This window comes from Pseudorca crassidens, chromosome 12 (genome assembly GCF_039906515.1).
Source record: "Pseudorca crassidens isolate mPseCra1 chromosome 12, mPseCra1.hap1, whole genome shotgun sequence".
NCBI classification, from domain to species: Eukaryota; Metazoa; Chordata; class Mammalia; order Artiodactyla; family Delphinidae; genus Pseudorca; species Pseudorca crassidens.
In genome coordinates, this window is record NC_090307.1 from 63126075 (window position 1) to 63152547 (window position 26473).

The 26473-nt window shown below is 44.9% G+C and overlaps 1 protein-coding gene across 1 annotated transcript in view; it reads right to left on the bottom strand.

The window, feature by feature from the left end:
• The window catches only part of PIEZO2 (piezo type mechanosensitive ion channel component 2), a 148754-nt gene that overhangs the window by 79315 nt on the left and 42966 nt on the right, over positions 1-26473 (bottom strand). Inside the window, exons 5-15 of the mRNA XM_067699726.1 lie at positions 23786-23905; positions 21149-21187; positions 20081-20219; positions 19313-19458; positions 16318-16548; positions 15525-15648; positions 13792-14066; positions 11643-11791; positions 9226-9399; positions 6743-6784; positions 146-178 (exon numbers count right to left, since the gene is read on the bottom strand). Coding sequence (XP_067555827.1) covers positions 146-178; positions 6743-6784; positions 9226-9399; positions 11643-11791; positions 13792-14066; positions 15525-15648; positions 16318-16548; positions 19313-19458; positions 20081-20219; positions 21149-21187; positions 23786-23905 — 1472 coding nt within the window. The remainder of the gene's footprint in view (positions 1-145; positions 179-6742; positions 6785-9225; positions 9400-11642; positions 11792-13791; positions 14067-15524; positions 15649-16317; positions 16549-19312; positions 19459-20080; positions 20220-21148; positions 21188-23785; positions 23906-26473) is intronic.

Genomic DNA, 26473 nt, shown 5'->3' on the forward strand with positions numbered 1-26473 from the left:
TTCTAGTGATGAGTTGGTCATGAGAGCTAGCGACACCTAAACTTGACATTTTTCCCACAGGAGAAAATGGTCAGAGTTTAGGATGGAGAAGCATGAAATGGCATTGTGTAGAGCAAGCATTTCATGGCTTCACAGGGGGACTTACTCATTTTGGTAGATTGGTAATTTTTTCTTGATGCTGCTCAAAGTAATTGAAATAGAAAGGGAAAAAAGGAGATGAGAACAGAAGAATTATAAGGAAAGTCAGAGATCACACATCATGCTATACATCATCCACTATTGCATTCCTGTACCCCGGGTGCAGGGGTCCTAACGCCAAGTGCATTCCAGGATGGCGGCAGCAGCGGGCTTTGGGAACCCTGTGCCTGGCAACTGATCTGAGAGTGGACGGGACTGCAGTGGTAAAGGACAGAATGCAGAGACTGCTGAGGCAAATCAGATCATGCTTTTTTAGTAACACAGCAAACTATCCCCCAGGAATCAAGTCATTCACATGGTAAGCAGGGATTTTAAAATTCTTAAATAACGTGTAACATCAGTCAACCTTTGCAGAGACCAACCCCATTCTGCCATCATCTGAAGCGTATGCAGCGGGTGCTAATGCTTTTGGGGGTAAGAAGCCTGCATCACGCCCCATCCTTGGGCACCAGGTGAGCTACTAGACCAGCTCTCCTGAGAAGACATGCATGAGGCTGGATGAGGGAGCTGAGCCTCTGAGCTCGTGGGAGCTGCAGCCTCACCGAGCCCAGCAGACTCTCGGGCGGTCCAGCTTATTTTGTGGTGGATAATAACAAGTACGATCTTTCTCCTCAATTTTTTAAAAAAGTATATCTTTTTATTCATATTCAAATGAATGTTTGAAGGAATATTTGTGGGCAATAGATATTAGGAAAAGGTCTATTGGAATTACACATAGTCCTCTCCATTTGCAGTAATTAATCTATACATTTCAGCCCGGTTGTAACAGGATGGACACTTAATCATGTTATTATATCTGTACCGTTGTGGGCTCTGAGTCAATTATTTCACCTCTCTGGAATTTATTTGTTTTTTGTGTTTTACAAAATGAGGAAGTTTGGCTACATAAAAATCCAAGCTCACATGCAACTTGCTGGTTTTACATTTAAAACGCCTGTGATATTGGATAACTGTGGTCATGAATCTGCATCGTCCTTAGACTGTTAGAGAGGTTCTCCTTCAAAAGTCATTCTTTTTAACAGGGTGTCAAGTAGGTAAATGACAGAGTGTCAGAAACGAATTGTTCATTTAATGAACAAAGAACGTTCTGAGGATGGTAGAAGAAATTGTGCAGATATACACTTGCTTATTTTCTTAAGGTAGACAATTGACCCTCCACCTTTGGGGAAGTTCCCCATTCTGGAAACTGTAGTTCCACATCTCCTACACCAGCTCCATGCATCAACTTTCAGGGTACTTCTTTTCTGTCCCTGCTTCATCAGGACTCTACGTATTAAAGGGTATTAAGGTGAAAGTCAGGTGCTACACAAACGTCAATGTTTCTGTGTCCTCTTCAGGGTAAGCAAGGGGTTGCATTTTTCAAGTGAGAAGCCACTTTCACAATGACAGAAATTTGTGGATTTTACTGTGGAAGTATGACCACTTATATAATCTACCTCGGCACTGCCACGACTTGATACTGAAAACAACTTTCCAGTAATGAGTGCTATTTATGGAGGGAAACTCCCAGAGATGAGGCTGTTTCTGCAGTTGCCACTATGGCTCCGTAACAAAAAGTCCTCCAGCCACGAGACCCCCAAAGTGCTGTCCAGATTGAGGGGAGATTGTTGAACGAAGGAATCACAGAAGAACCTCAGACTAAACCTTTTGGAAGTAAGTCCGGAAGATCTACTTCTGGAAACTTGTCAGTTACAGGAGACCTGGGACTTGATGGAGCTGGGGGTGTCGGGGAGAGGGGAGAGAGCTCCTGTGTCTAATGCTGCTACCTCCGCTCTGACATCATCCTCGTGAGGAAACAGTGACACTGATGCCCTCTGGAGCAGCCTGACCTCCGAGCTTGTAACACAGGGCCAACAAAAAAAAAAAAGAAAGAAAGAAAGAAAGAAAAGACAAAAGGGAAAGCGTGTATCAGGCTATAATTTACCAACCTAGGCGTTTGCCACCTGAAATTTCACCGAGAAAATTTGCGTGCATAAAATGAGTACAGATGAAAGTATTTTCAATGCATGGTTGGAGTTTCTATTTTAAAAAGACACTTGTGTGAATCCTTTCGACTTTCATTTTTTTCTCATTTTTCTCATAGCATTTTTTTGAGGCAATCCAGAACAATAAGCATGCTCTTTGGAATCAGAACGACTTAGATTCAAGCCTCAACTAGACATCTTACTAGTGAGAGGACTTGGCAAAGTTCCTTACCATGTCTTTTATTTTATTTTTTAAAATTTTTTTATTAAAATATAGTTGATTTACAATGTTGCGTTAGATTCAGGTGTACAACAAAGTGATTCAGTTATACATGTATATATACATACATATATATATATATATATGTATGTATATATGTGTATATATATATATATATATATATATATATATATATATATATATATATATATGTATGTATATATACACATTGGGTTGGCCAAACAGTTCATTGGGGTTTTTCCAATGTTACTGAAAAACCCGAACAAACTGTTTGGCCAACCCAGTATATATTTGCCGTGTCTTTTAAATCTCAGTTTGCTGATCTGTGAAATGGAATAACAGTGCCCACTTCCTGGAATGTTGTGAAAATGGAGGTGATTTCCGTTAAGTGCTTAACACGGTGCTTAGTACACAGGAACATTTTTAGAGTAAAGAACCATCTGCTAATGACAGATTTGCATATACTTTTCGATAATCCGCATCATCAGTTCATGCTAAGGAAGAGGCAGAATCAGGACACACCTTCGTGTGGGACCACATAGCACAGGTTGCTGGGGTGGGCGCTCAATTTGGACTCTAATTCTGTCATCAGCATATTCCTTAATGGCTTGTGTGTTAAAATGGCCATTCAGAGAACAGTGCAAACGTTTCTCCCTCGAGAATCCGTCTCAGATAGTCTCAATGCCCAGGGCCTCTTATGGCCACCATCACCTCCCTCCGCCATGTGGCCAGATCGGGTGGGTTGCTGCAGGGCTGGGGTCCGACTGCCCAGGGCAGGGTCGAGGCAGAACTGGCTGCCCCTTTGCTGTCACGGACGGCTGTATCGATTCCCCAGGAAAGCCCGTGTACCTTAACTTAGATACGTACCTCCCCCTAACTAATTTTAAAAAGGGATCCTGATTTTTCAAAGACTAAATTAAAAACCACCCTCTAGTGAAAAAAACATTCCTTGAAACTTCCAGCAAAGGAACTTAGGATGCTTGTAATTCTCTGCTGATCCTCACGTGCGGATTATCCCATCACTGGTGGATGATTTCCACTTTGGGATCCAAACCGACCAGCTGATGAACCAGATTCTCCCGGACCCCGCCCCAGCTTCCTTAAATCCCACCGTTTTGCCTGTCTTTCCCCTCAGGGAGCCCATTTCCTTCTCTTCTGCATTTTCTTGACCTCGCCTGTAACTCTGGTCTTGCTTTTATGATGATCCAAGCTCTGAGCTTAATCCTCTATTTCTTAGCCACGACGGTTCTCTCCTCTTGCATTCCAACAGAGCAGGTGACTTTTGTCTGTTTATTCACCCACCCTCTCTCTTTCATGCTTCCGCAGCTCTGTAAGTCAACGTGTGCATTTCTCAATTTGTGTCCACATCATTTTATTCTCTCCTTGAGGACAGAAATCCAGTCTCACTCTGCTCACCTCCCTTTGCTTGGTGTACACTATCATTCCCTGAGTGTTTGCTGAGTGAATTCTATACTGGAGAGGCATTCTAATTTGAAACCAAAGAAACAAATTATGGAGAGTTGAAGAGGTTTAAGTCTGTACTAGGAGTTGACTTTGAAAAGCCACATATTAAGCTACTTTCCAAAAAAGAAAATGGAAATTCTACTACTTTAAAATCCCCTAAGGCCTAAATTCTATTTATTTATAGCTACTCCAAGGTAAACTGCACTCAACCCATTCATTAGACTATTAGAAAAAAGGAACTTTCTTGCAAATGTGTACTATTTATAAGTAATATTTAAAGTAGAAGTTTTAAAACTCTTTAAGATTATATTCTGGAACTCCTAAGCACTTTGAGAAAACTGTATTCAAAGATGAGCAGTTGATTTCATTTAATTCAATTTAATGTCACATCTTAACTCTGTGTGGTAGTCATTCCTCCAAAAATAATCTACTAGGCAAGATTGGGTATAATGGCTCTGGTTTGTGTATATGCGGGAGAAATAATCATTACTCCTGTTAAAATCTTCTAAGTCAGTCTGTTTACAGATTCAGCTGGAACTTCCTGCAATTTTTCACATCATCAAAATTTTACCAGTCACCCACTGTCCTAAACACACCCGCCACCTCACGCCTCGTAAGGCCAAGTCTAAATTGTAATCGACGCAGAAGTCAAATGTAGCTATGTCCCCTCTTTCACTGGAACTCATGTTTACAAACACATTATTCTCCTTATAAAACAGCATTGAGCGTACAGAAATAAATTTTGGGAGATGGAAAGCTTATTTACTTAAATAAAAGGTTCACCCTATCATTGGACACACTTCACGTGCAGCCTTTCAGAGGCACACATTATCCAGAGAGGGACGGGTTTGTTAGGTCACGTGTCCCTTAAGGCAGAGCTCTGGCCTTTCTTAAAATGTTAGCATTCAGACAAAAATGAGAGATTCCACTGGAAAGAAGACTGACCTAATGGTGGAATGCTTCAAGTTTTAAATTATTTTAGATGACTTTGCATCTAGATCATTCTAAGAACTCCTGAGTGAATTCACTGGCCTTGTGACTTGGGGTAATGGGCATAGGCTTTCTCTCAAGAGAAAAGTCGGGGACAACGGGGACCAAAACTTGTAGTCGTCCCTCGGTATCCATGGTGGAGTGGTTCCAGGACCCCCGAAGATATCAAAATCCACGGATGCTCAAGTCCCTTATATAAAATGGTGTAGTATTTTCATATAACCTATGCACATCCTCCTGTATACTTTAAATCATTTCTAGATGACCTACAATACCTAATACTATGTGAATGCCATGCAAATAGTAGCTTGCTCACAGCAAATTCAAGTTTTGCTTTGAGGAACTTTCTGGAATTTTTTTTCTTTTCACATATTTTGATCTGTAATTGGTTGAATCCATGCATGCAGAACCCGCGGATACGGAAGGCCAAGTGTATCAGCCATCAGAGCCCATCAAACCAATTCCTGACCTCTTGGGTGCCCCAGCCACCTCCTCTTAAAGCAAATGGTCAATACTTTATGAGAAACACTGAGGGAGAGAGACAGAGATTGTGCTTCCTTATGTTTACAGGGATAAGATTGATGCAGCTGCTCGAGATTTCTAGTTCGAGTCTCTGTCTTACTTCTCTTCCTGGCAGCTAAAAACCTGAGGTTGACTTTTCTCTCTCAGGCTGTCCACAGAACTGGCCCCAAAGGGAGCAAGCCCAGCCTCCTTCCTCTTCTGCAGAGATCTGCACACGGTGCGCTAAGTTTTTACACCTCCTTCTAGAAGTTCTGCCTCCTAGGGTTTGCTATTTGGTTGTCAGCCTTGGGATGTTACTTAAGATAACGACTAGAAAACCAACAAATCTTTCCCAGGGTTATTTTGTTAAGTGGATTTCTTGCAAAATACATGTTTCTATTACCTAAATTACTGACTTGATTACTAATGACACGAAGTTATGGGAGTGGGCATTTTAATTCACCTACTTGATAAGGTAAGAAGAGTTTTGGCAAAGCAGACCCCAAAGGCTCTTTTCTCTGAACTCTTAGGGCACTTGAGGATAACTCTACACACGGCACATGTCAAAGCTCACTCTTTATTATGTGTGGTTACCTGCATGGCTTATCTCCCCAGCTGGGTGATATGCTTCTAAGGTACTGCCCAGCTTTGCCTTTTTGGCAGAAAGCAAATATATTGTGAAGTTGGGTCATGTAAAATACCGTCCTTCAATACGTTGCTCTTTCAAGTAGACGTATATTTGAAGAAACTGATGCTTTAATTTTCTCTTAACCATAGATTGTTGTGACCACTGTCACTTCATTCAGGAATACCTACTGAGGGTCCACTAATGGGTGAGCCTCCACGGTAAGTGAGATGGATTTTACAGGGACTCCGGGCCTGCGGGGTGGAGGCCTCGAGCAGGGGAGACAAGACAGCCAGACAGATAGGGGCTGAAGGTCAGTGTCGGGGGACAGCGATGAGAAAGTGCCCCGGGAATTCAGAGCAAGGGCAGTTCCGCTCAGCGGGGAGCCGGCAGTGTTGGGCAGGTCTGTGGAGGAGCTGGTTCTTGAGCTGAACTCTCCATCACGTGTTCAAGAGGGAGGTGGGCTCGCAGGCTAGCCGGGAACCAGTGCTACCAAGGGTGACGTCAGTGGGGCTTGCGGCTGAGCCAGGCCGACGCCGAGGGCCAGCTGAAGACCCGCGGCCACCTCCAAGTCCGCTCGGCAGCACCGTTCGGTCCAAACGCCGAATGGCTGGGTTTGCAAAAGACATCCAGCGCACCTGCAGGCCACGCCCACTGTCTGATGATGCCATTTTCCACTTACAAGCTAATGAAGCGTTTAACACCCCCAGAGACCATTAACAAAAAGGAAACCGAGAGAGAAAACGTCGAGGTACCCACCTATTTATTATCAGATACACGCGCCCATTGACCTTGGCATGGCTACGCGGGGGCACAAGGAAGCAGGCGGTGGCAGCGGGGGACAGTTGGAGAGAGAAAGAGGAGAGTGTTAGCCAGAGAGGAGGAGCGGATGTCCCGTAAGCTCTGCACCACCACATGTGTCACCGACATGCTTCACGCGCTGGAGGAGGGTCCAGACAGTGAGATTCGGCAGCAGAGAAATCAGAGTCGGGAAATCGCCGGACGATAACAGTCTCTCCCTCCCTCCCCCCCAGTCACACACCTTGTCAGGAATCTGTAAGGTTTACATGTCCAGAACGCATTTATCAGATAAAATACCACGGAAAACATTAATTCTTGCTCCTTCCCCAGAATTAAAAGAAGAAAATCCTCCTAAATGTCCATATTCAACATACTGTTTTCTGGGGTGTTCTAAAACTGAAGACAGAAAAAACTCATTCTATTTCTATATGCATCACAGTACTTTCTAAAATAAATTATGGACAAACTGCAGTGACAGACATTTAAGTAAGGAGTGGATACTTAGTACCTTATTAAGTATATATTATATAATAATTACATTGTGATTATGTTCTATTATATATTTTATCAGTATATAAGGGAAATGCTATTCCTGAGGATGCCTACCTAGAACTAATAATAGTTTCACATAAGGTATATCATAAAACACTTTCATAGTGCTAACTTTATAAATTGTGGAAGGCTAAACACAATGAATTCTGCTTCAGACACAAGTGACATTTGCCTACAGGGCCTACACAAACCACAAAAACGACAGACAAAACAGGAAAAAGGACAGTTGGCTATTCACAGAAACAACAGGACTGGAATCACTTTAAGGGATAAAATGCATTGATTATTCCCAATTTGGGAGTTTTTTTTTTTTTTTTTTTTTCCCCAGCATCTACTAAGCGGGCAGGAACAGAGAAGGCAAAGCGGGACAGTCAATCCCAACCCCGAAAATACGTTTTTCTTCATCATTTTCATTTTAATGTAGCCATTTACTAGCGTTCTAGGGACTAAAACTACCGTGAGGTGAAAATTGCTAGTAAGGAAAATACTACAATGGAAAAGAGCTGCAAAAAAGATGGGATACATATCTTATGGTCCAAGTTGAAACTTGGGGGACTTTTACATGAAACTCTTGCACGAAATCCCAAAACACCGAACTTGAGTGAGTCCTTTGAACTCCTCGAGTTTCTAGAAAACTGCTTTTCACAGAACCAAAAATGAAATCCTGCACTCCTAGACCATTCAGGTGGCTGCCATTATATACTCTCGCCTCACCCTTTTACATTTTCTTAGAAAAGCAACAGTTAAGGGGGGTGCTCAGGCTGAGCTGCGGCCAGAGGAGGGCCAGCTCCAGTCTCAGACTGAACAGACTGCTTGGCCTCCTTCCCTGTCCTGCCAGGCGAGGGGGTTATGGGCTGGCAGGACACCAGAGCAAACAGGGAGAACACATCTTGACATAGGCTGCTGTCCTTCTCCAGAACCTACATAATTAAATCAGGTTCTACATACTTAACAGGAACTCTGTGCAACAAATTCAGTTTTCCATAATTCCACTCCCTAGCACAGCACAACACAGACAGTTTGATATTTCATAAACTGTGCGTGATGAGATACTGCTGCATCTTCTTTGGATGGACACGTTGTTTCCCTTGAAAAAGAGCTAAGGGGAATTTTCAACTGTGGCATCTGTGCTCCTTTGAATACAGCACTTTGCTCCCTTATTTACTTAACAAGTGTTTTTCCAGGAACTGAATCACAGGCTATTATGTGAAGCAGAGAGGAAAATCAGTATCAAGGTTCATTAGACGAGTGCTTGTAATTTCCCCGTGATGGAGCAGATCTAGGCATGTGTGATGACCCACCGTGGCTTCAGCACACATGGCCAGGGAGAGCCAGATCCATCTGCTACTTGTAAACAATTTATGTTTACTGATGGGCAGACCACAGCAGGGAGCTGATGAAAGAAAACACTGCCCTCGCTTTCTTTCCTTAAATCTTATTCTGGTTACTCATAGATGGCAGATTCTCTCCTTTTAGCCAAGGTTCTCCCCTTCCAAGACGGAAGGTAGAATTCTGCACTGCGCTCTCACTCACAGCGACTTCTTCTCTGCCCGTTAGTGCGACAGAAACTCATCCTCCGAATTAGCCAGATTCTGTAAATGTTCTAAAAACACCTCACCAGCCTGGACACAAAAGCCACATCACCACCGCTAAGGAATTCCAGTCTACACAGCTACTCTGAACTAATTCACGTGCCTGTCAAGATCACTGCATGAACCATCATAAATCACTACCAACTGTTTCACAAAGAGCCGTCAAATATTCCGCATTTTTTCTCATTTTTCCCCCACTTACAGGCTGATACTCATGGCAAGTTCAGGGCTGAGATTCTAAGTGAGATGGTTGGGAGGGTCCAGGCTGCCTTCTTGGAGCTTCCTGCACGGGCTCACCTGTAGATGGTGCTGTCTTCCTTGCTGGGAATGGACTTCAGGTCCGTGAGTTCCAGGAAGCGGTCGTGGAAGTAGTGCAGGTGCAGGATGCACACCAGCAAGAAGGACGTGGGGATGAATATGCGCGTGAACAGCTCGGCCACCGTGAACTGTTTAAGGCCAAGGTCCTCCAGCCTGCAAAACAAAACGGCTTTCCCCGGTGGGCTCTCCTACCCGAACGTCTCGTGGAAGTTGGCTGTTTCACAGTGATTTCATATTGAGTGTTTTCAAGACAGCATTCTCGATTTCCCCATTTCCTGAGGCAGCTGAGCTGTTCTCCACCCCTCTCTCCCCACCCTGCTCTTCACTGGCACAACCGTCTACCTCGTGCAAAACGCCCCAATCAGGGCGCTCCCCCGACGCTTTCTTTGCCTTCCGGTCCCCACCATCTGCATTCCTTCGACCCTTGAATCTGTCCTCGTTTTCATTTCTAGTACCTCCTATTCTAGGTGGAGCCGCCATCCTCACTCGCAGGACCCCCCACTGCTGGCTGACCGTGCTGTTGTGTCTATTCTTTTTTTTTTTTTTTCTGCGGTATGTGGCCTCTCACTGCCGTGGCCTCTCCCGTTGCAGAGCCCAGGCTCCGGACGCGCAGGCTCAGCGGCCATGGCTCACGGGCCCAGCCGCTCCGCGGCATGTGGGATCCTCCCGGACCAGGGCACGAACCCGTGTCCCCTGCATCGGCAGGCGGACTCTCAACCACTGTGCCACCAGGGAAGCCCCTGTGTCTATTCTTGGCCTCCACACACATCACTTTTTCCTCAGCCAGTCAAGGGTGCTTTAAAGACTTTTAGAATTTTCACTATGAATGAGATGCAAACCATCACTACCTACAAGCCCTGCACCTCCGGGTGCCTAGCTGACCTTTCCCACTTCTCCCCTTGCTCCCCACAGCCCAGACTTCCTGCCTTTCCACACACACACACACACACACACACACACACACACACACCAAAGTTTGCCCTGCCTCAGGCCCTTTGCATTTGCTGCTCTCTTTTTCTGGAATGTTCGTCCACCTCCCAGCTCCCAACTCACACAGTTTTCTAAAGACAAGCTCTGTCCTATTCTTCAAGAGTTTAAAATGACACCTCCTCAGGAACTTCCCTGGCTGTCCAGTGGTTAAGATTCGGCGCTTTCACTGCCGAGGGCGTGGGTTCAGTCCCTGCTCGGGGAACTAAGACCCTGCATGCTGCGTGGCGCAGCCAAAAGAAAAAATGACGCCTCCTCAGGGAAGCCTGCCCTGACTATTCCATGTCTAGTTACTGTCCCCCATTCTTCAGTATCTCAACCTGTTTCTGTTTCCTTCACAGACGTGTCGCAGTTGATTTGTTTGTACACTACGTAGGTTTTTGGTTTGTCTCCTCTCCTGGACTATAAACTCCACAGGGCTCAGACTCTGTCTCTCTTGCTTCCTGTTGCATCTTCAGCTACAGAAGAGTGTCTGGCCCAGGGGAGGCACTCAAGAAATATTTGCTGCATTGACTTAAAGATATATTAGTCTAGCTACACGGTGAACCCTCCTTTTAAACTTTCCTCTTGGCCACCTCAGGATACTCAGTTCTATGCCCAGTTCTGGTGGGATTTCTAAACGAACTTCAGAAGTTTACAGAAGCAAATTAGAAAAGCCTAGACTCCTATCTATTTCATGCACAAGAAAGATTTCATCATCACTAGTCTCTGAGCACTTTTCCTGTGGTACCAACTACTCCTTAGATCTTAGCACCTGCTCTATCAGTGAGGAGACGCTGATGTGTTACCTTATGAACCTACTGATGAGGAACTGGGCTCCAGCTAAGAAAGGAGGAAGCATGACAGTGAGGAACCGGGCAGGTGTGCTTCACATGAAGCCGACACTAGAAAATGCCATTTCATTAATAATGGGCGGAAAATTCACTTTTCAGTTGATATTTATTGAGTACCTACTATGTGCTAAAAGCTCAGGGCAAGGTCATGAGAACCCCAAATGACCAAGACCTGAGTCCTCTTCTGGAGGAAACTTTTTTTTGAATATTATTTAATTTACTTTTTTATACAGCAGGTTCTTATTAGTTATCCATTTTATACATATTAGTGTATATATGTCCATCCCAATCTCCCAATTCATCCCACCCCCACCCCCACCCCGTCACTTTCTCGCCTTGGTGTCCATACGTTTGTTCTCTACATCTGTGTCTCAATTTCTGCCCTGCAAACCGGTTCATCTGTACCATTCTTCTAGAACTTATAGCCATCACTGGCTATAAGTTCCGGAGGAACTTATAGCCAGTGATGATGTCATGTTTTACTAAAACCTCCCAGAAAGATGTTTTGAACGACACACATTCACAACCTCATGCTGTTTGTCATTTTCCATCCCGCTGTCCACCACAATTACTTACTTTTCTTTTTTCAACCCCGTCATGTTTTGCCACAGGCCCGGGAAGTTTTCAAACTGATATGTGTATATAAAGATGAGCACCAGCATCGTGTAGATAACCACCGACATCCAGAAATATTTCAGGATCCGTCTCCACCACTCATAGTGCACCTGAACAACAGATAAGAAAAAAAAAGCGGTCAGAGGAAAACGCACAAAAACACCTGCTTTATTCAAAGAAGACAGGTGATTCCTTTACGAATGTTTGAAAACAAAGGCACGTTCATATTTAGTTTTTGAGGCTCTGTTCCTCGTAGGGTTGGGTGGCTGTGGATTGGAATCCGGTTCCACCAGAAGCTGTGAGCTGTGTCCTTGGGCAAAGCTGCTACCCTGAGCTTGTTTCCTCCTCAAGAGTACTTACTTTCCAGTTGTTCCCAGGATGAAATAATGATGTTTGTATCATCATCATTAATCATGTTTATTTCGGCATGATGTCTGGTCTATATCTGGTCTACGGGAGGCTTTCAGGGAGGTGTATTCTGTGCTTGTGGTCATGGCTGGGGAACTTGCCTCCATTTTGAAATTCAGAGTGATGCCATGTGAATACAAATGTGAGACCGCCACAGAGAGGAGGCATCCCTCTCTACCAAAAACCTGCGGGTTTTCATTAGGGAACATCTACCCGGAATTTCAAAAGGGTATTTCAAAGTGTGATTGACCTCCGTTGAGACATTTCCATCTCCACAGGTAATCGCCTCTTGTTAATCGAGGTTGCTTTACTTGTTTTCTTGGTTACCGGCAGGAATGTTTACTGTTACACTTGTGTACATCATCGGGTTCCCACCCGTCATCAGTCACACGGAATTTGTGGAGAGGCTAACTCATTTCAATATAACATTTCATATGTTCTAATTAATGAAATACTAAAGCACTCAATGCATTATACATACATTTGTAAACAGACACACACGCACATGCGCATGATTTTCTGATTCGAAACTCTGAAATACAAATGAACCGAATATTATCCAGTATTTTAGATTATCCAGCCACGGTTTTTACACTACTATTCAAAAGTGTAATCTAATGATACAGACTTATTTTTATTTTTTATTTTTTTCGATACGCGGGCCTCTTACTGTTGCGGCCTCTCCCATTGCGGAGCACAGGCTCCAGACGCGCAGGCTCAGCGGCCATGGCTCACGGGCCCAGTCGCTCCGCGGCATGTGGGATCTTCCCGGACCTGGGCACGAACCCGTGTCCCCTGCATCGGCAGGCGGACTCTCAACCACTGCGCCACCAGGGAAGCCCCAGACTTATTTTTTTAATTAATAATTTTTGAAAAAGTTATGAATTTTTTCTGACTTCATTTTACACATGCATTTGTTTTTCTTCAGTTTTGTCATGTTTATTTTATTTATTGAAGTATAGTTGATTTACAATGTTGTATAGGTTTCAGGTGTACAGCAAAGTGATTTAGCTATATATATATTTTTTCAGATTCTTTTCTTTTATATGTCATTACAAAATACTGGGTATAGTGCCCTGCGCTATACCATAGGTCCTTGTTTATCTATTTTATATATAGCAGTGTGTATCTGTTAATACCAAACTCCTAATTTATCTCTCCCCCCTTCCCTTTGGTAACCATAAGTTTGTTCTCTACGTCTGTGGGTCTGTTTCTGTTTTGTAAATAAGTTCATTTGTGTGGTATTTTAGATTCCACATGTAAGTGATATCATATGGTACTTATCTTTGTCTGTCTGACTCACTTCACTTAGTATGGTAATCTCCAGGTCCATCCGTGTTGCTGCAAATGGCATTATTTCGTTCTTTTTTTATGGCTGAGTAATATTCTATTGTGTATATGTACCACATCTTCTTTATCCATTCCTCTGTTGATGGACATTTCTAAGACCAGGAATAAGACAAGGATGCCCACTCTAACCACTTCTCCACCATTTTAAGAACCTAACATTTAAAATCAGTGCACAAGCTGAAGGGAGCTACTTCTCATTTTAGGATTCCTAGCGTGTAATGTCTGAATCTCATCGACCCCTTTACACAATGTTTTCACGAGGTCACAGTAACTTAGAGTCTTGTCGAAAGAAGCTCACGTACGTTCCTGGACAGATGTGAGGATTGAAAAACAGGGACAGCTGTGTACCCACCTGATACAGGGCCACACAGAACAGGAAGAGCACCATGTAGATGATCTTGTACATCACGATTTTGCCCTCGAAGCTGACGAAGAAGAACATGCCTCCACAGACGTAGATCCAGTACTTGATGAACAAGGCCACCACCAGGTTACCCAGCACCTTCATGATGTCCTGCTCATTGTCGTCGTCCTCCTCCTTCTTCTGCTCCTGCTTCTCCTCCTTTGCCTCCTCTTCTTCCTTCTTCTCCTGGGCCTCCCCATCCACCTGTATGTCCTGTTCGTCATCTTCAAAAGAGAAGACCATGCTGTTCAATGGAGCTGGTCCCCGGACCAGAACCACACTCTGCCCGGTGTGATGGGAGTGCCACACAGCGCACACATTTCGTGCATTACCATATGCGTTAAATAATTTTAGATGGTTCTAATAAACAAGCCAGAATTTATGGAACTAATTATAGTCCATTTTCCTAAAATTCTTGAAATACAGTTTTAAAGAAATACATTTGGTAATACTTTTATACTAATCTTTTTATAACACCTATTCCACTTGTAATATCCTGCTGTAACTATTGCAGGATCGAGGAAAAATACATAGGCAACAATAACACAAATAAAAACTACTACGACAACTTCAAATTCCAACTGTTAACATGACTCCAGACAATCCTAGCAGTATTTTACTGGATTTGGGTTAATGGTAATAATCTTAACCAAAAGTATGCTTTTAGAGAACTAAGAAAGTAAGAGTTAAAGCCAAATATCACTTAATTTAAATTAGAATTGAAGAATAATTGTAATTTACCTAAGTTTAAAATAGTTTTATGCACTGCAATGCAAAGCTTATATTTGGTCTTACTTTAAAATATGCTAATATATGACTCATTTTTGTGTTACTAAGGCAACCTGTTAAATACATCTAAATAATGTATTCAAATGACCAGGAGATCCACAGAGTGAGGGGAATGCAAGTGAGGTGAGAGGTCAGAGCAACTGCTGATCTTAAATGAACTATTCTTTATATAAAGTAACTGGTGAATTTAATCACTCTATTAACAGACACATCCAAAGTCAAAGAGTCAAGATTCAAATCTTATAGACTTTTGTTGCTGAAAAGTAACTCCATGGTTAGGTCTAAACGAGAAACTATAAGAAAAGGATGAGTTGGTGTGTGTTGGTTTTCTCCTCCTTACCGGGTTAGTCTTAAGGTTACCAGCCCAACCTCTGTGAACCTTTATGGCATCCTTTTCAGACAAGGCTACACACATCACTAGTGGTCTCCAAGCCGTTCTACTAACATTAAATGATATTTATTGGTACATCCAGGCAGGTAGGAGTGAGAGGCTCTCATTTTACCCATATAGGAGGTCTAAAACTACAGAGGTGATCGATCATCAAAACATCAGATTCTATTTTTGACTTTGTGGTATATTCGCCTTTGAAAAGAAGAGGATTCGAATTTGGAAGATTTGAGTCACTTTCTTGGTACTAACACTCAGTAAATGTGACCGTGGAGAACCCAGTGCACTTCCCTGAGCTTCAGTTTCTCTTCCCTGAAGTGGGAGTCACTTTTGTGAGGATCAAATGACACAGGGTCTCTGAAGCTCCTGTGGACGGGGACTTAGCCCCGGGACACGGTCATTTATCTGCTCACGTCTACACCTGGCCTCCTTCTGGTCTGGAGCAGAGCGCCCTGGATGTCCTCGGGGGCCCTTCCTCCCGTCACACACCTCACGCACTAATTACCTTTTTCTTCATTTTCCTGACTTCCGATTTTGACCTCAGACAGAAGAGCTTCCTTTTCTTGGAGAGCTTTTTGCTCTGTGAGGTGCTGTCTCAGCAACAGCCAAAACGTAATGGTGAAAAGGATCTGAAAGGAGAGAATTAGGAACATGAGCATCAAGTCTTTGAAGCATAAGCCTATTTCAACAACTACTACGCCTTCTCTGCATTTCAGTGGGAGCAATTACATGAACCTTTCCACTTGAGATAGAGTCAGGCACCCACTTGATTTCAGCTGAAAGTCACTGGCTTTTAAATCTCCTTTCCCGAGGACGCTGGCATACCGTCCAGTGCCAGGGTGCATTCATGCCTGGGATGCCCCGGGAAGATGCACAGGACAATCTGGGCTGGAAACCAACTTGGACCAGTGGTCCCCTTCAAGGTGCTAGTCCTTGACTTCCTGTCCTTCCCTGACATCAGCACAAGTATCAGAAGATGATGTATTTCTCCATGATCCCTGTTGCTTCTGCAGTGGTCCTTATTTTGAAGAATTCCACAGATGGGAAAGAAGAACATTTCTTGCCAGCAAATAGAACCCCTTAATATTCCCATTCTTCTCCCAAAGCTGAAGGGGGAATTGTTCTAAGTGCCCACATGTTTATATTAACATTTTCCTGAGGGCTAGGAAAAACATTATGATTTCAAGCAGCAGCAAATATTTGGAACGTATTTTTGTACTTTTTTGCTTGGATGTGTTTGTTTTGATTACCGTGGTTTTGTCTGAATGCTTTGTTTTCTTGCTTTGCTGTTCACTTACCTTTGAGGCAAGTTCCCCTGGCTCTTTCTTTTCTAAAAATCCCGGGACCTTTTTAATTTCAGGGAGTTCAAAACTCCATATGTACTGTAATATGAGCAGTAGATTTCCGTAGACAACCATGAATGGAGAGCTGATCATGGCATATTTCCTTCTGTTGCGAATCATCCAAAGAGTGCAGGACCAGATCAGCAGCACGAACGTCAGCCAGCTGTGGTACGTGATGCTCCACGCCTCCAGGAAGGAAGGAGGAGAAAACGGTGCCGGTCAATACAACATACAGGCCCCACCCTGCTAAGTTAGACGTTATCTAGCAGGTAAAGGTCAGTAACATTCACACTATGGAGGGAGGGTGTTGTGGTGAAATCATGGAGGGACATCCCAGCTGCGGCAGGGGACACAGCGAGGAGAAAGGCTGCCTCTGTGAGCTAGCACTTGCCCTCGACTTCCTGGAAGGAAGAGGGTCGGGCAGGGGGCTTCACTCCACGTCCTTTGCCCTCCAGCCCCGAATGTCTTCCTTTTCACCCTGCTTTGCAGAATGAGAAGCAACCTGCTTTCTCCTTTATTCTTCCAAACCAGCTTGGGGTCGGCTATTTTTTCAGGGTGCTGGGTGAGTGTGGCCAAGCTGGGCTCAGAAACAGAAGCTGCAGGGACCACAGGGTCAGCACACAAGCTGGCTTCAGGGGTCACCCTTAGCAGACCCGCCAGGAAGACAGACATGATAGGAACCAGGGAATCTCCAGGAGGAGGTAGAGTGTTAGGTGTCCGCACACCGCAAACAGTAAAGCCAGGTTAATGGAGAGGCCGGCCTCCCCTTCCGCCCTGCAAGAGGCAAGACATCTTCCACTCACACCAAACTCCCACAGGTCCAGAAGATATCTCAAAGGGCAGCTGCTGGAACATTCTAGAAAATCAGGCTCATGAGCACCATTAACTTCAGTAAATCTATCCTCTCATACCATAATCTCGGATACCAAATTTCTGTGAAAAGGTCTTTAAAAATATTTTCTAGCTGTTATTTGGAGCTAATTGAAATCAGTCATATTCTTGAGTATCACGAATTACCAAGAGTTATTCGTAAAGTCTGAAATGTTTTACAAGTCTGTTTTGCTTCTGGAAAGCAGATAAGTATTGAGATAAATAAGATAAATGAATAAAGTCAGCACAGAATAAACAAATACTTCCTTGCAGCAATGTGCAAATCTGTCCGAAAGCAGAGCTAGCTTTTTAAATGTAGAGTTATTTAAAACTGTTGGTTAAAACATATGGTAATTATAAACTGGAAATTAAAATTGCTTTTAGTAAAATTAAGTGAGTGACTGACAACTATTACCAAGTCTGCATTATTTTCATGAAGATAGTATTCCTTGGAAATAGTGTTATCAAAGGTCGGTAATATTTAATGCCTTTATCCCAGGATGAAATTCAGATCAGACCTGGCCATTTTTTTGTGGAGGACCCAAGAAAGTAATCTTCGCAGATATTATAATTCCAGCGTATTTTTCCCCCTGTACATTATCCTTGTTTGGGTGAAAGAGGGAGAAAAAGAAATTGTGAGGATTCCGCTCTTTGTGTTTTTGAACGAAGACATCTATCGTTCTAACAGACCGTGCTCCTTTCTGTCTGTGATTAAAAGTCTGCTGCCACGGGGGAACTTCCACGGAAGACAGGCACTTTTAAAGCATTAATATTGGGGCTCCATGAAAACAACTGAAATGGCACCAGACGAGAGCACGTCTTTAACAAGAGATCTGCTCTCCTGTGTTGTTTTTACAATAGATTTCTTTTCTACTGAGGAACTGAATGTGTATTTCAAGTTTTTCTTTTTTTTTTAAGCTCTATTTCTTTACATAAAGAAACCAACTTCTCTGGCTTCTTTTTAGAGACAGAAAAAGAAACGTATACTCTTTTGAGTTCAGAATCTGAATTATTTGATGCTTTCAAATAGAGTTTTGCTGTAGTGTAAATTAGGGATTGACCTATAAACTGTCAAAAAGTACCCAGAGAGCACAGAATTCATATTATTTAGAGAACAGAGTTTGCAGTCCCCAAAAGAGCCATCTTTAATTTCGAGGAGCTTTCTGTTCCCAATGCTCTCAGCCATGGCCATGGTCCTTGCAGAAGCTGAAGCTGATGTGCAAACAGGTTTTCTCAGGAGACCTCTGGACTGAGAGCCTAGGGAAACTGTCTTTAGGTGATTTTTTTCCCTAGAATTATAGAATATTTTCTTTTTTTATCATTTACGGTGTCCATGGGATCTCACTACTGGCCACAAAATTTGAAGACTTTTGTGTGAAATAAGTTTCTCAAAATAAATTAGCTTTCCCAGTAAAATTCGTTTTTAGGAAGAGCAGAAATTGGCCTTCTTTTCTATCCTGTCTCTGGTCCCAAGGACGATTTCTGAAGCTCTGATGCTGGGGATGGAGCATATTCCTAGCAGTGAGCAGAAACGCAGGTAAACTGAGAGCTCACAACCAGAAGAAGCCCTCGGGGACTCGGCGCTTGACGCTTAGATCGGTAAACGTTTGCTGCAGCTCAAATGGAATAAAGCCTCAAATCTAAGACAAGCTGTGACTATAACCCTCATTATCTGAAAGAAATAAAAGTGGCCTTTGTTAATCGTGAACACCTTCAATGCCACTTAGAAAAACTACCCATATGTCCTTTAAAATCGGCAAAATAGGGGACAGTCTGACTTAGGCTAATTTGAGAGAAAGGTATTAATATTTAGGAGGAGGCTAGGTAGCACAGAGGACATGGTTTTGAAATCTATAATATAAAGGGCCCATGAGAAATTACCATAAGCGACCATTCTCCGCCAAGACATTGGGAAGATGAAGACATCAGTGCTGGCGGGAGGAGGTGGTGGGGCTTGGAGCCGGCGGGGTGCAAGCACCGTCCATCCCTCCAGCACGAATTCTGTGCCCAAGGACAGGACACAGAGCAAGATATAGGGGCAGAATCCAGGCAGAAGTTAAGGGTTCTCGTAGGCACGCACCATCATAGCGATAAGGGCACAGATGTAACTCTGCTTCATGATGAACTGGAACACAGAGACCATGGCATGGACTTTGACACTCCTTTCCTCCTCATAGGCCTTCTCCTCCTCAAATTCTTCATTCTCATCTTCTCCCTCCTTCTTTTCTAGAGGGACAGATTATTTTATATAAAAATCTATGCAAATATGTGAATTTCACATAAACGTCCCAAGCAGTACAGAGCATGTGTTTGTCATCTACAGTAACAGGGCAGCTTTCTTTCAACACAATAAACTGAGAGAAAAGGGAGAAAGGCCTCATCCAAGTTTTGGGGCTCTTGGTTTTTTTATGAGACGAAAAGAGCTCTTTCTGAAGACATCATCCACTAACCAGCAGAACTATTGGCCGTGATTATGCCATCAAATTACAGAAAGAGTAAAACACACATATGCACATAGTCTTAACACTAGAAACAAGGTGACTTGTTTAAAATAATTTTTTACCTTTTATTTTTCAAAGTTTACCCCAATTAGGCCACTTATTTTGTACCCAAGGACAGAACACACAGAGCAAGATGGAGGGCAAAAGCTAGGCAGAAGTTAAGGAAATGAGCTTCATCAGACTGACCATGGAAGGAAGCAACCTCTGCTAGAAAAAAAAGGAAAAAGAACCAAATCCAATGAAGGATAAACCAAAGACAGATTCAGAGCTCCTGCGGGAGGATAAACCAAAGACAGATTCAGAGCTCCTGCGGGAGGATAAACCAAAGACAGATCCCGGCTCCTTACCCGGGGAGTCGGCGGCGGGCTCCCAGCGGTACTGTGGGGTGGAGTACAGGTCGGCCTTGGCGGGGCCATTCTCCAGGGGAAGGCTGGGGTGGATGGTGTGGTAATCCACAGGGTTGCCATTCACAGTCACCAACAGGCCCTGCCGGGGAGGCGGGGCAAAAGCAGCTGTGACGGCAGCTCTGGTTCCCAGTGCGGACCTGCCTCCTTCCCTCCTGGTAGGTGGGCACACGGGATGGTGCAGAGCCGATGGGGGGCCGAGCACTGTCGGCAGTGATGCCCACTAGCAAGACAGTCTTGCTCACCCCCTCCAAACCTACACCCCACAGAGCCATCACAGGACAAGGTAAACCTGACCTTGCCCACCTCTGCTGCACCCCAGGCCGTGCCCCCCTCTCCGTCCTCGCTAGGAAGTGTGAAGCCTGGAAAGGCTGCTGAGGCTTCAGGACCTGCTCTTGTCTCCTCTCCAGCCTCAGCTCACAGCCCCTCCCCCCAGCCATCCTCCAGCTACAGGAACTCCAGACTCGCCCGGGTCCCGGCCTGCAGCCCGAGCACTGCCCGGGCCCCCCTGCCTGCCCCACACCCTGCGCGGCTCCCAGGACTTAGCAAATTCTCAGGTTAGACAGCAACCCCACAGGTCTCTACCTGATGCTGCAGCTTGCAATTCCCATGTTGCAGCACTCTGTACACTAAATACAATTTCCTGCTTTTTTTCTCTCTTTAGCTTTACAATTTTTCATTTATGCATGTACATATAAACATATACACGCACACATACATATGTGTGTCCATGGACATGCAAGACTTCTTATTCAAATCATGGAACAGGCAAACCCTCCACTGTGGCTTTTTAAAAGTTTAAAAACATTTTATATGTTTATACGCGAGCTCATGTTTTATGAGTCAGTGTTTTAACAGCAATAAACCAGATACAATTTCTGCAAAAAAATTATTTTAAAATGTATGGAAATTTTATAGACCATTAAAATACACTCAGAGGGGCTAATTCCATTTATGTCCCTTTTACATCACTGACACGCGCAAAATTGAGGATTCTAAGGATATACTAACATCAGATGGTTTGTAGTCATCTTGAGTCATGGATAAAAGCTGCAAAAAGCAATGCAGGACAGCACGTTAATATGTGAGCAGAAAGCATCATGATGTTTATACATAGCGATAAAGTTGTACTACACACATACCCATCCCTTCAGCTAGCTGCATGCTAGCTAGTGTGTTAAAACTGCCATGCAAAATACAAAGGCATGAATAACGCAGCTGGAGGGTGCTGTTTTTATAACCCTTTCCAGTTTCCGATGTTAACTTTTAATCACGACAGTCAGTAAGCACTCATTCATTAACCACATGACTACAAAAGAGCTGATTACGTTTTTTCAAGTGTTTTGTTCTAATAGAATTAGCTGCTTGGTTTTATATTCCTAGGACCCTTTGAGACGTCTGCAGAATTCTGAAAGTATTGACTTTTCAAGAAATTGAAGTTTCATAATAAAGAAAATTTGATGTGCAGTGCAGGCTGGGATTAAGATTTGTGTATTGTCTGCAACAAAAGAATTATGACACGATTATGCCTTTTAGCTCTATTAATGCTAGGGGTTTGGGGCTCCCCCCAGTAACAAGTAACTGCTGAACTAAAGGTTCTCCCACTTTTTTGGGTCAGAACTCATTCACTTTCTTAAAAATCACTGAAGGTCCCAAAGAGTTTTTATTTATGCAGGTCCTATCCATCAGTACCTATTGTGCTAGAAATTAAAATGGAGGCATTAAAACTATTCACTTGTTAATTCATTAAAAATTGGAAAAAAACTTGTTCACATAAATAATTTTATTCAAATAGCTATAGTTTTAAAAAATAATGAAAAGAGTGTTGTTGTTTTACACTTTTGAGTATCTTTAATGTCTGGGTTCTCATGTCTGTTTGCACATTCAATCTGCTGTGAGGTACTGTTTTGGTTGAAGTAGTTAAAGGAACTCTGGCTTCACCCAGCGATGCAGCTGGAAAAGAAAGAAGTATCTCAGGAGTCCATCCAGACTGTGGATCCTCTCCTTGGACCCTCTCCCAAACTCAAGATGGGGAAGTAACCGAAGGTGAGCTGTGTGTGGAATCAGTAAAGCCCCTGGAGGATCCTGCACCCGGACCGGGTCCTTTACCTACACACACGTTGTGACCGCACGTGCTGGTGATGTGCTTTAGGGATTAGACAGCCCCACTGAATACTGACACGCTGTACTGCACAAAATCCGAGTCTTCCAATATTCTAATTTTCACTAAAAGTTCTCATTTTATCACTGGCAACAAATGCTGTCAGTTGTTTGCCTTGAAGCGATGGACCACTCCATTCACTTTCCAGTAACTGCTGAATGTCCATACCTGAGCCACCCCAACTGTCTGTCAGCTGTTCTTGCACGTCGACCTGGGCGGCTCACCTGCCAAGTGCTTCTCCTCCTCGAGGGGTCAGCACTTCAGGGGGACCTCCCCTCGTGTCACTCAGAATATTAAAAAGGTATGTGCCTCAAGGTTGACATTTAAGAAAAGCAATGACTGTTCCTGGTTCATCAAGAATATTCTTAAGTGGAACTGGCCTTTCTGCTTATTTTCCAAGGACACGACCACGGCTGCGGGGGTTCGTGCTGCTGCCTTGGTTGGTGCTTTTGTACCATCAGAGCAATTGTCAACATAGTCCAAAGGCGAATGTCTTAAGTATTATTACAAAAATAGTTTCGAGCCTGTGGATCCTGGCAAGGGTCCCAGGAATCCCCAGGGATGGCCCACAGACCTCATTTTGGAAACTGCTGTGCTGTCTCTCTGGCTTAGTGACATGGCAGGACAGTCTGACACGTGTGATGGGAGGAAAGGGCCCCCGGAAACCCCAGAGGTCTCCGGGCACCACGTCTGTTCCACGTGGCTGCCAGCTCCCTGAGAAGTTCATTCATTGTTTCCCTGTCTCTCAGTCCATGACAGTCAGGCATCAACTAGGACCACGTGTCTTAGAGAAACTCTTCCACCAAGTCAATCAGAGAATCTGCTCCTCGATTCCCAAACGTGCTGGGAAGCAAAGTGCTGACCCCGTCTGAGAATTGTATCTGTCTTCACCACATTGCAGATGGGCCATTTTAACAAGTCAGTGGCTGGGTTGTGTTGAAAATAGTGAACAAATGGTGAAAAGATGAAGAATCACACAGCTGTGCTCCCATCCCTGGCATCCATACTGCGGCCCCGACACAGCGAGAGGCTGGGGCTCTGCACGTCCACACAGACTGGCCAGTGTCCCGAAGGCCGTGTGAGCAGTCATCGTCACTGCAGCAGCCACCCCCACACAGGGAATTACTCTCTGCAGTGCATCCCACCACCCAAGCTGTTACCGCCCAGGGCCAAGGGGTCTCTTTGTTGTTTTTTGTTTGTTTTAAATACAACATTTTTTTTAAAATTAAGAACACTCTCTTTCTAGGGTTAAGAGACTTCAGGGAGAAGCACTGAACTATAAAAGTCTGGGTCTGATGGAGCCTGGGGTTTCCTTTTGAAGCACTGGGTTCCCTTCTCTGAACAGATGTTGGGCACTAAGACTTCCTCATCAAACTGCTCCCGTAAACTGAGCAATCTGGGTTTGCAGGTGGACTCACATGACCTGAATTCAGCAATATAATAAAAAGCAGCAAAATAAACGAGAAACCCCTTTCCTTGCGGCTTACTTTTCTCTCATCCGTGGGGTAGTGGGTCGCGTACCACAGGCTCCGCCTCCTCTCGGCTGTGACGGGGACGGGGCTGCAGGCCAGGGCTCTGTCCTCTTCCTTGGTCCTCTCTTCCTGCACCTGAGACACAGAATAACCCACAGGACAGCCCTGCTCCCCGGAGCAGCCCCTCAGCGACCTGGGAGACCAGACACAGCTGCCCATCTCTACCCCCACGTGATGATTTTGCAAAGTAACGCATACACTACATGGGCTTTTATCCAGACGCTTTCAAAGATGGCCAAAATGCCACCCTGTAAATGCGAAGCACAGCAGTGTCGCTTGTTCCTGTTCCCTGCTAAGCCCCATGAAATACAGGAACAGGCGCTCACGTTACGTCACCGAGCCTCCTGTGTGTATTCTAACCTGCAGGAGGAAGGGGCTGGGCTGGGTTCACAAAAGTCACACCTGACTGTGGAACTCAGCCACGGGAATCTTTAATAAAGAAGACATTTACTAAAAGCAGAGTCATCTAGAGCTTACACTCAATATTAAGCAAAAAGAGAGTTGATACATAACACAGCTGCCTTGCCTAATGGGACCTTGGCCTGAATCAGACAGTTGGTCCAGGAGAGTTGATAGAAAAAAAGGATCAGAACGCACTTGGTGGTTGAGGATGGTTCCCAACAAAGATGCCCCGTAAAAGGCACTAACACATGTTGATATGGGGGCAGAGGGAGGGCACATAGTGCCACTGCCCAATTCCCGGGGCCCAGTGCACACAGAGCACCCACGGGGAGCACCAGATGCCCCGGGGAGCCGTGTGTTACATTCACCTCCAGACACCTGCTTCTCTCTCTCTTTCTCAAACATATACCGTAGACTTTTACCACAGAACTCATGTTTTCCATGAAATGTGCCAGGCCACCTGGAGCCATGATAGAACCAGGCACCTGCCCTCCATCTGCACCTCAGTGAGAAAGTCCCGTGTCCCAGCCCCATTTAAAATACAGACCCCGAGGGTCGATGCTGTTGTGGATTAGGCCCTGTTCTCCACACACCCCCGCAGACGCTGTGGTTTGTGACCTGCTGTGAACTGTGTGGCCTGGAATGTGGACTGTCCACCCCAGAGGGCCCGTGGCTAAGGAGGCCAAGTGTCTGTAACAGCCCAGCAGCACCTGTGCACAAGCTCCTGCCTGACACACGACGGAGAAAGCCAAGGGCACCTGGAACTCTTGTGAACCCGAAGGCCTTAAAGTCATTTCCATCGTTGGTTGAGACATTGTTCAGAGATAGTTTCCGTGAGATATTTTAATCTCTCTTGCACAGTTTTATGTGTGCACACACATACCCACATCTGTGTGTTTGTGGCGGAAGTGAACACAGCACCACTCTAAGGGGTTCTACTGGCACACTCATATCTTAGAAGAGACTTGGAGGAAAAGGTAACAGAAGGTAATTGGGCTTCTCCAGGAGCCCTTAGAGCGTTCTGTCACCACGTCACTGCCATCACTGGCTCCAAGGGAGAGGTGAGTCATGAGGCCCCTGCAAACAAGCACGCCTGTGTGGTCCTCCCACAGGAGGGAGGTGGGCAGACCCCCTTCCTGCAGGAGGCACTCCCGCTGGGATGGATGGAACACACCTCTCAGGGTTTCACTGTGCCGACTTGGGCCTGCTCACATCTTTGGGGGCTGCTTTTCCTCTTGTACAATGTAGAGTCCCCCAGAGCGGGGCCTCACACCTGGGGCCCCCTCACACCGACGCTCTACCCCCAGCCCCAGGCCAGTGTCTGAGACGCTAGCTCTTGATAAACACTGGTTGCCTAGCCAGCTGACCGCGTGGATGGAGCCTGGATGAGCAGACAAAGAGGGGAGGCGGGTGGGGCACCAGGGCCCCCGAGCTGGAGGGACTGTATCACAGGCGCCAGGCTGGTGTCTAATGTGAGCTCTGCTCCCCAGCACGTGGCCATGAGGTGAGATGCGGCAGCCCCATCTACACCACCTGCCTCCCTGTGTGCGGATCAGCTGCCTTACAGCTGAGCTTCTCAGGGTCATTTAGGGGAAGCAAAAGCAGACTGGAGTTTCCTGTCACAGAAAGGGGAAAGAGAGAGGCCACAAGCCACCCTGGTCCTGTTCCCAAAGTGCCACATGCTACTAATAATCCCATAGGGAACAGCCCAGTCCTCAGCCCTGCCCCGTGGTGGGGCCCCCGGGGGTTATGGTACCACCAAGAGCGGGGGCATCCCCACGGCACCATCGGAGGTTGGAGGTCTGAGAAGATTTAGGAAACTCCAGTCGCCGTGGTAACAGGGTGTGTCATCATACAGACCCTAGCTTTGTCGGCAAATGTAGGCTTGAATCCGATATTTACTGTTTGGTAAATGTGTGATTTACCTCTCGAACCTCGTTTTCCTCATCTCTAAGATGGGTACAATACCTATTCTTGAGAGTTATGCAGGGGATTGAATGAGATAATGTATGTAATCAACCTAGCACGTGGCCTGGCATATAGTAAGTGCTCAATTAAAACAACGCTTCCACTCCCCTCACCACAGACCGTCTGAGTAGCCATGGGTGATGCTAACATAGGGAAGCTGGTCTTTGTCCTGATAGTATCTGTATTCAGTTAGAACTCTTGGCAGAAGCAAAATACTATAATAAGAACACTATAGTTATTTTGGCATATAGTACTAATTAGCCAGCAGTTGAT